The sequence below is a fragment of the Micropterus dolomieu genome, linkage group LG02 (genome assembly GCF_021292245.1).
Source record: "Micropterus dolomieu isolate WLL.071019.BEF.003 ecotype Adirondacks linkage group LG02, ASM2129224v1, whole genome shotgun sequence".
NCBI classification, from domain to species: domain Eukaryota; kingdom Metazoa; phylum Chordata; class Actinopteri; order Centrarchiformes; family Centrarchidae; genus Micropterus; species Micropterus dolomieu.
Window position 1 is genome coordinate 30,735,525 of NC_060151.1, and position 10,000 is coordinate 30,745,524.

Here is a 10,000-nt window from a genome sequence, read left to right on the forward strand (position 1 = left end):
GCCAGCAGGGGGCGACTTAAACCTGCGTCCTCTCTGACAGCCAGCAGGGGGTGACTTAAACCAGCGTCCTCTCCAGCAGCCAGCAGGGGGCGACTTAAACCAGCGTCCTCTCCAGCAGCCAGCAGGGGGCGACTTAAACCAGCGTCCTCTCTAGCAGCCAGCAGGGGGCGACTCCAGCGGCTGCAGAAAGAAGTGTGATTGTATAGAAGTCTGTGAGAAAATGTTTCTACTTCTCAGCTGATTTATTCCCTCAGTAAACACTTTCCTGATGAGTTTATGGTCTCAGTCGCTAGTTTCAAGTCTTCTTCAACACAGCATGATGTTCATTTAGTAAATTATGGTCCCGTTTAGAGGAACAGAGACCAGGAAGCAGGGGAGGCTTTAGGGCGGGGCTACAAGCTGATTGACAAGTCTCTACCATGGCGACCTGTCAATCAGGATAGAGGCGTATCCGCTGCTCTGTGTAAAATTAACCAGCGCCGCTGAAAAAGCTTATCAGGAGTCGGCTGATCATTTTTTCCGGTAAGTACGTTTTGTTTTAAGCCTGTTTGTCGCTGAATTACAGATGCACCTTGCTAACCATGCTAGCAAGCTCCGCCCTCTCGTCCAAATACGGTCATGTTTGGTTCCAAAAAAACCAAGATGGCGACGGTCAAAATGCCAAACTAGGTGCTTCAAAACAGCAGTCCACAAACCAACGGGTGATGTCACGGCGGCTACGTCCACTTCCTTTATACCGTCTATTGGGAGAAGTTATAGAAACTTGATCCTTAGCCACACTTTAATCTGCACTGGTTTAAGAAAGAAAACCTTTCAAAGGCATATAATTTGTCTTTGGCTGATAATGAACAGATATGTCTGAATATTCTATTCAGATGCATTTCTAAAGGATTTTTTACACTTAAAACATCTTTGAAGTTATTTGATCAAAGTGATTCTGATGTAAGTTGATATAATGTTTTAGTCATTTAAAAGTAAGCTGCAGATAAAATCTAGTTGTATTAAATTTACACACACATAGTGTTGTATAAAGTATTCAATTATCATACTTAAGTAAAAGTACAGATACCACACTAAAATGTTACTTTAGTAAAAGTCATCAAAAGTAAAATATTATTCAAGTAAAAACGTACCTGATTTTAAAAGCACTCAAGTATCAAAAGTAAAAAGTACACATTCAAATATGTTGATTTTACAAAGAGCAATCTAACTTTTTAAATTCACTGAAGACAGGTTTGAATACAGCATCAGAAGTTACAGTGAATCACAATAAAGAAAACTGAGTTGCAAGAGGAAAAAGAGGGTTGTTCAGGGATCAGCCTGCGTTATCGCTCTGCTTATGTGATGAAATGTTTTAGACTCATGAGCCATGTAAACAATTTGCCATTGCTGCACAGTCACGCCAGACACCACAACGCTCTCACTAAAATCCCTCTGTAAGAAGCCTGAATAGAAACCTATACTAGAAAAACCCAGTGCCAGTTTGAACAGAGTTTGAACTCGGTCCCCATGAAGTCTGAAAAGACTGGGGGCCAATCTGCTGTGTCATTTGGTGGAGCAGCAGTTGTTCCATTAAGGTCTGAGCTGCTTGTATCTGATGCTGGCTGAGGCTGCCTGTGTTTGACCTGGGTCTGTGTGACATGACCGACGTCTGGACCAGGTCTGTGCAGTCTGTCTGGGAAATTCCCGGCCTGAGATATTGTGCCAGGCGGCCCCTTCCTGCAAGATAAGACTGTTATCAGCTCCACCAGGCCCTTTCAAACTGGCTCCCCCAGATGTCCTTCAATACATTTTCAAATATAAAATACTATGTATACAATGACTTGACTGACGTTTATTATTTACTGACAGATGTGCATCCACAGATTCACTGCGGCTGCACATTTACATGACTGTAATCTGCTGACATCAGACTTGGAGAGGACAGAACACAAGTTTACCTGACTGCTGTGCTGCTGTCATTCAGCTTTTCCTCTTCTTGTGCCCAGAAGGATTGTCCCTCTTCATCCTCTCAAAGTTGTAAGGCTCGCTTTCACCTTTGAAACGGGTGTGAGGCGGGGGACTCTCTGCGCGAGAGTGACCACATCAGCTGGGCGCAGTCATACTTATTTTCTCCGCTGAAAAACCCCAAGAAAACTGGACTCTGATGTTAACTTGTTTAAACAAGCTAGATAAAAGGTAACGCCCTGGCAGTGGCAAATAGCTTTGGTTCAATATCTGATTTGATTACATTAATCATTAAGTTGAGATTTACAAGAAATATTTTATTGCTGCTGTGTAAAGAGAATACTGCTGGTAAAAAGCACCTTATTTTTTTAAAGTGTTTGCAAACCACATGTTACTGCACTTGTGTATATAGCAGTACATTTAAATCAAAATTGTGCAATACACTACTTTAGAATTCATAACAAACGTGCGATTAATCGCAAGAAAATCATGTAATTAAAATTTTTAATCGTTGCCCAGCATATGAGAGAATATAAAAAAGGAAGCCTTCAGATAAATTATGCAATTATTTAGTTTTTGGTTAATGTATTAAGATGTTAGTGTGTTCCCCTCCTCCAATGGGGTGAGATGCCCCCCCGGGGTCATCATTTGTAAGTTAGGTGTTTTTTAGACGCTGGACAGCCCCTTCACAATCAGAAAGTCTGAGGTAAAATTCTGAGGTTATGCTCATGTAGCACTAGCGCTTATTTTCCCTCAGACTTTCTGCTAATGAAGTTCCCAGAAACCTCATTAATTTAAAGTCTAACAAAATAAATGATAGGAAAGCTAAAACCATAAGGCTTTTATTTCTAATTTATTTTATTTAAGATTATTTCTAAAACATGGCTATCATGTAATCCCCTACTTGAAGTTTATTTTATCTGTAATTTGTACCTATTAAAGTGATTTTACCCCATGGAGGGGGCACCTTACCCCAGTGGAAAATGCCTTTTCCATAAAAAATAAATTTGATTAAATACAAATTATTTTGTCAACTGTAGTTATTTATTTTTATTTATTATTATTTCTTTATTTTACTTTATAACACCTTACCATAATCACAGCCTTCAAGGTACAAACCAAATTAAATGTTCTTTTATGTGTGGACACTGAGCTTAGGTGGGGCGTCTTAACCAAACTACTCAAATCCATATTTTAACCCTTTTATGCATGGCGTCTACATTTGTGGACAGTTATTTTAACTCCATTTTTGTTATTATATTATGTTATTTTGTTATTATACTTTCATATTTGTTATTATTTCTCCATTTTTGTTACTGGTTTTTGGTTACATTTAAATTTTTTCATTTAGCTGATGCTTTTATCCAAAGTGACTTACAATTGCTCTACATGTCAGAGGCCGCACGCCTCTGGAACTACGAGGGGTTAAGTGTCTCACAGTGGATTTGAACCTGGGTCTCTCACACATTTTGGTTACATGGTTATTATGTTCTCCAAGTCATTTGAGTACAGTGTCAGCTGATTGATAGCCACACTAACAGAGGTTACTCTCTTGTTTTTGAAATATTTTTTGCTTGATGACCTGTTCAATCCAAGATGGCTGACGTTGCTGGCCATGTGCTAAATGCCTCAGGCATATCTGTGAAAAACTTTTATTCAAGGTCAGTCAAGATAAAAAAAAAAAGAATAATAAAAGTACTATGTACAGTAAAGAATTAACAGGTTTAAGTTTTATAAATTAAAATTTAGAGTAAAATGTAGTTTTTATACATAAAAACACCAACTGTCTTCGTATGTGGACGTCTTGCAACAGTGGAGTCAGATTGAATAAAGTTTGATTTCTGTAACCAGCTAGTTTATCTATTCTAATTTTTCAAAGATGTGATGAATTGTATTATATTATAATAAAACAGACAAATATGTGCACATTAATAACAATGCAAACGTGCATATTACAGCATTAAATTGCAACTTTTGACAGTTTTGCAACCTGTTTTGTTCTCACATACTGCAAAGAAATCAGTTTTAACTACAACTATGTAATCTGTTATGTTGGATGTTGATATGAAAAACTGAGATTCAACATGAAGTTAAAGGAAAACAATATGCTACTGGGTGTCCACATACATGTAACTACAGTTATCAATACCACTGTGAGTTTTTTTCCTCCATTTGTTCCTAAAATGTGTGTTTTATTGTTAATTTTCAACTATTGAGTTTAAATACATACCATATAAAATAATAATATAAAACATAATAATCCATATTGACAGGTGTTGCATTTAACTCATGTGTTGCATGGTGTCCACAATTTTGAGTAATAAAAAGAATCTTTATAATGTTTTTAATAATTGATGCATGAGAGGGTTAACTGTAAAAAAAACAAAACAACAAATGCTTTTATTGTGAAGGAATCGAGAGAATCGGCGTTTCCTGTTTCGTTTGTTGTTGTCCCGTTCTGTTTCCGGTGTGGATGCAGCCGCAGCTGTCTGTGGTTCCAAAATGACCAAGCTGCAGCTACTGAACGCCTACCTGACGGAGCGGCTGACGGCGGTGGTGAAGGAGATCCTGGACGTGGTGGAGGACACGGTGACGGAGTACCGGGAGGAGACCGCCAGGACCAAGCGGGAGAACGAGAGTCTGCGGAGGCAGCTGCGGGACATCCTGCTGCTGGAGGCCGAGACGGAGTGGCTGAGTAAGGGCCGAGCTAGGCACCTAGCTCCGAGGACAGCTGGGAGAGAACTGCGTTCCAAACCGCGCTGACAAATATGTCCAGTTAATCTCTCAAAAGCGAGTTAATGTCAAAAAACGACTAAAACAGGAATATTAAAGTTGTTATGTGTAGTTAAGGGGTCCGTTTTAAATTCGGCACTTGTATAATAGACCCACTAAATCGAAATGTTATGACAAATGGGACTTTTCATAGCCTTTTACCGGTTAACGTTACTTCCTTTTTCCACCGAGCATCAGCTGATTCCCAGAACATAATTAACTACTGGAAACGAGAAGCACTGGTTTTTGGACAATCTAGCAGCATACCGAATTAACCTTTAAAAGCATTGTTACAGAAAAAGCAACTTACTCTTTGCGCTTTGTTTTAACGCAAAACAACATTACACATAATCGCGACAAAATTGAATGGAGTCTGGCGTGACGTTCCCTCCACGCAGGAGAACTTTAGTTTTAGGGCTTCTGGCGAACTGACTGGCTTTATTAAACCTTTGTTCACAGTCATAACTGACTTCCAGCCATGCTCTTTCTATTAAATGGGAATTTCGTACACATTTAATTTACTATTCATGGCTGTACGAATGGGCAAAACAAATAAACACATGTTGTCCTCCAGACTGAGGTGGTTTACTTTCAGTTTGCAGGTTCAAAGTATGCTGGCCCAAGCTTAAATACACAGTTCATTATGTAAATATAAAAAGGGGTAGAGCTGAAAAGATTAGTTCACCAGTTGAAGGACAGAAAGTGAATCAACAGTTTTGATAATCAAATATTGAGTAACGTTTTAAAGCTAAAAATACCAATAAAGGACTCGTGAACGTTTCTTAATCTTTTATGACAGGAAAGTGAATATTTTGGAGTTTGGATTGCTGGTCGGAGACAACGCGACATTTGAGGACATTACCTTGTGCTTTAGGACAATGTAACGGACAGCAGTGTTTCCCATACGCCACAGTATCAACGCTGACCGCCACAGATTGATTTTCGATTTTATTTTTATTTTTTTACTCATTCTGTGGGAAACACTGGACAGTTTATCAATCTTTAACATTTTAAATATCGATAGAACATTTCAATAAAATCAAATGATCATTTGAGTAGAACCAAACTGCTCAAACATTTTAAACATTTTACCTTTTCCATATTTGATGTTATTATTTTAAGAGTTCAAAGTGTGTCTGATGTTTTTCAGTGTTGCTGTATCGACCGTTTCTCGCTCTTGTTTCAGGGTCGACCAGGTCCCGTCTCGGTTTTGTGACTCCTGAGCAGCAGCCACACGATCCAGAGCTGAGGCCCCGCTCAGAGGAGCCGGACTCCACCCTGAACCAGCCCAGACAGCCACCAGCCAACGCAGCCAAGCCGACACACGAGCAAGTTGTTTCTGTGCAGTTACTGTCGGTCCAGAGCGAGACGTCCCCGGGGCCCATTCTCCTGTCAGGGGACCCGAAGCCCGCTGAAGCCTGGGAGCCGGTGCTAAAGCCCAACCTTCAGACGGAGGCGTCGACTCTTCCTTCTCACTCCTCCCTGAGTCCCGCCTCCGCCCCCAAAATCCAAGTTGAGGTTCCGGCACTCAGAGAGGAGCCCCGGGCCCCGGCTCCTGCTCGGATCAAAACCGAACCCGAGGAATATAAAGTGACAGAACCTGAAGGTCACACGGACTCTCCGACCGCACACGCGCAGGAAGAGTCGGGTTTCAGGAACAGAACAGACGCAGACAGGACGGCGCGTGCAGAGCTACACGAAGGAAACAGGAAGTCCTCTCAGGAGAAGCTGCCGGCTACGGCTGATGGAGCGGCGGGCGGTTACATCCCCGAGCTCGTCCATCGCTGCCCCCGCTGCGGCGAGGCGTTCGGCCAGGCCAGCAGCCTCCGCCTCCACCTGGAGCAGAAAAGAAAGACCTACGCCTGCGAGTGGTGCTGCAAGTCCTTCGCGCAGTCGGCGGACCTGCGGCGCCACCTGCGAACGCACACGGGCGAGAGGCCGCACCGCTGCACCTTCTGCTCCAAGAGCTTCAGCCAGAGAGGAAACCTGCGGCGCCACCTGCGCATCCACACGGGGGAGCGGCCGTACAGCTGCCCGTACTGCTGCCGCACCTTCAGCGACGGCGACACCATGAAGAAGCACAAGCGCACGCATTCCGGAGAGAAGCCGTACCGCTGCGTTCAGTGCGCCAAGACGTTCACCAGCGCCAGCGGCCTGCAGATACACCTGAAGAAGGACATGTGCTTTGTGGCCAACGCCTGATTGGTCAGTTCAGGAGAGAGTGAGGCTGCAGAGAAGTCCTCAAGACATCAGCAGCGGTGCTTATTTTAATAAATGGATGTGAGCGCCAGTGGTCGATAGATACATACATGTATAAATATATCGTTTCTCACGTGTGTTAAATCTAAAGGTTTTCACCAGGAGTGTCACGATTTCGACTTTAAAAATCTGAAGTAGTCAGTTTTCTCTCCATCGGCGCCTACGTGCGCGTCTGACGGGGGAAAGAAAGAACAGCACTTGAAAATTGCCGTAGCCGCCGCCGGAGTCGGAGACGTATCGCAGTTCTCTGACTTACAGTTATGTGGCTGGTTCAGCGTTTCTGCTGGCAACGTTGATCTGTGGTCAACGTTTCACACGACTCTGCTGGTAAGGAAGCGTGAGGACGCCGTAGAAACGTAGCACAAAACAGGAACTTCTTATTTCTCTTCTCTGACAGTGAACACAACACGCAGCCTTTCAGTAACTGTGACGCTCATCTAGCCACGTTACAGCTGACTCGAATATTTTAACTTCCCCTTATAACAACATGCACATTTCTGTGACTGTTGGAGGAACTAAGTCTCTCCTCAAACACTGTGGTGATAAAACGGGAAACTCTTGAACTTAACACACTTTTAACACCTTGTGACGGAGCGTGAAGATCTTGTGATAACACGCCATGTTTGGCGGTGATGCAGCCGCATGTTGCTTCTGCAGATCAGATCAGCTGTCGAACCACATACAGGCAGCCAATGAGCGACGAGGACCGGAGGAAAGCTAATTCACGTTCCTGCTGAGCGACTTTAATGCACTTTGTGTTCGTCTGAACGTGACAGGATGTGGTTTGCAGGCAGCTACACATCATCCAGGCCTTCGTATTTATTTATGTATTTATTTTTACTTTCAAGGAGCCTCTCAGAGTGAGACTCAGAGGACTGAACACAGGATTCATCACAGAAAGAGACAAAGACACACGACAGCGAGGAGACGCTTCAGAGTCTTTGTAAACGGGGGAGGAATTCAACTTTACACTTGGCGCTTGTCACCATGTGATACGGTTTATTTTGTTAAATGCTGTGTCCGAAGTCAAAGTTGAACCTCCACTCGGACTCATGTTCCTGATAAAGCTGTAAGACACACAGAAGCAGAGGGTTTTTGTTTTTACTCAGACTTTCTGTGGCGGTTTGATATAAAACACAAGAGTTTTAAACTTCAGCATGTTTTTAAAGAGAAACCTGGACCTGCTGCTTCGCGGTCGGACGTGGATCAGCAACAGACGTGGAGGTTTGTGGAGCAGCAAACATCTGTTTTTGTCAGGCCTGTTTCCAGATGAGAACTCCAGCACGGACATCCTGAACTGAAGTGTTTTTAATAATCTGGTGACGACGTCGGAGCAGAGCGGCCGCTGCAATACTGAAAACAGAAGAATATTATTTATTTTAAAGTAGATTTTTATCTGTGTTGTTAGGAGGTCTGAGTTTTGTCTGATCTCACATCTGGAAATGTTCACACCTTTTTAGAGACAGCTGCTTGTGAAGCATGATGGGAAACGATGGGTGTGAACGTGTCCGTCGAGCCTTTTCTGTGAGTAGCAGTATTTTGTATTGATGTCAGACGACTTTTTTTTTTTTTTTTTTGGCAAAATAAATGTTCAGTCAGACAAAATGAAAAAAAGTTGATGGATTTCTGTTTATAAAAAAGAAAAATCACAAAATCCACAGCGGTGGAACGCAACCAAGCACATTTACTCAAGTAGAAAGAAAGATTTTTCATTTCTAACAACACACACACATCAAAATAACACACAACCACCACCTCTCGCCTCATAGACACAGAAACATACAGATGACCCCAGACTCACACATTGACACAGAGATAAATAAGTGGCCGGTAATCACACGCCCCACCCACTCTATTCCTTTGTAAACCCTCTTGTAAATATGGCTGCAACGTTCAGCCCAAAGTGACTGAAAAGGCTCCCATATTCTACAAAAGATGTGATCTTTATCAAGAAAACATGTCAGATTATCTATATAGATGGATAGATAATCCATTATGCCAACTAATTAAGATTTTTACACAGAACCTCTGAAGGTTTTAAATTAAACTCCCCATCAGTTTATACAAGTTCAGCTGAAACAATTAGTCGATGAATCAATTAGTCAGTTGACAGAAAGTTTTCCTGTTTCAGCTTCTCTCACGCAGATTTGCTGCTTTTCCTCTCAATGATCGTAATAACTGTAATGTTTGTTTAAACATCGAGGTTTGGACTGTAAGTAGTCGCGGGGGGGCTGCAGCCAATCCCAGCTGACATAGGGCGAAAGGCGGAGTACACCCTGGACAGGTCGCCAGTCCATCGATGGGCCACACATAGACAGACAAACAACCAGTAAGGACACTTTTAGAGACACCAATTAACCAATTAGTCGGCATGTCTTTGGATGGTGGGAGGAAGCCGGAGCACCCGGACAGAACCCACGCCGACATGTTGAGAACATGAAAACTCCACACAGAAAGGCCGGAGCAACCGGGGTTTGAACTAGGGCTGGGCAATAAAACAATAATGATAATTATCAGAATCTTAATTTTCCTCAATATCAATATAATAAATGTTCAATATATTGTCAATTAATATTTGATTTAATTCATTTGAATCATGAACAAATTAGCACTTAATTTTTCTATTAAAATATTATATTGTTGAGGAAAAAGGACTGAAAAAAGATTTACTAATCTTATTTTTGTTTTTTTTTATCATAAGAGTTTTGAATGTTCTCCCTCAAATTTGTTAAGTGATCCTCTGTTTGGCATCAAGTGTTTGTCCCATTTTGACCATAAAGAAAAGTTGAATCTGGTTTCTTCAGTTAACAGTCAGAAACAAAAATCAGCCTTTAAACTTGAAAGAAATAACAAATTCACATTTATCGGTTTCAAATGATATGAAGTGTTTTTATCGTGATAACTTTTTGGCCACATCGCCCAGCCCTAGTTTGAACCCACAACCTTCTTGCTGTGAGGCGACAGTGCTAACCACTGCACCACCGCACCGCCCCAGTGTTCCTAACATTATTCTAAATTAACT

The 10,000-nt window shown here is 42.0% G+C and overlaps 2 protein-coding genes and 1 long non-coding RNA gene across 3 annotated transcripts in view; 1 reads left to right on the plus strand and 2 right to left on the minus strand.

Moving 5' to 3' along the window:
- LOC123967434 (trafficking regulator of GLUT4 1) overlaps positions 1-10,000 on the minus strand; it is a 344,338-nt gene that overhangs the window by 5,460 nt on the left and 328,878 nt on the right. The gene's annotated exons all lie outside the window — the stretch shown is intronic.
- LOC123961985 (zinc finger protein 79-like) lies at positions 4,419-8,607 on the plus strand. Its single transcript, XM_046037847.1, has 2 exons — positions 4,419-4,642; positions 5,906-8,607. The coding sequence occupies exons 1-2, from the start codon at positions 4,450-4,452 to the stop codon at positions 6,919-6,921; spliced, it is 1,209 nt and encodes a 402-aa protein (XP_045893803.1). The 5' UTR covers positions 4,419-4,449; the 3' UTR covers positions 6,922-8,607.
- LOC123962278 overlaps positions 7,956-10,000 on the minus strand; it is a 3,712-nt gene continuing 1,667 nt past the window's right edge. Inside the window, exons 2-3 of the long non-coding RNA XR_006822892.1 lie at positions 8,160-8,331; positions 7,956-8,045 (exon numbers count right to left, since the gene is read on the minus strand). This is a non-coding gene — a long non-coding RNA (uncharacterized LOC123962278). The remainder of the gene's footprint in view (positions 8,046-8,159; positions 8,332-10,000) is intronic.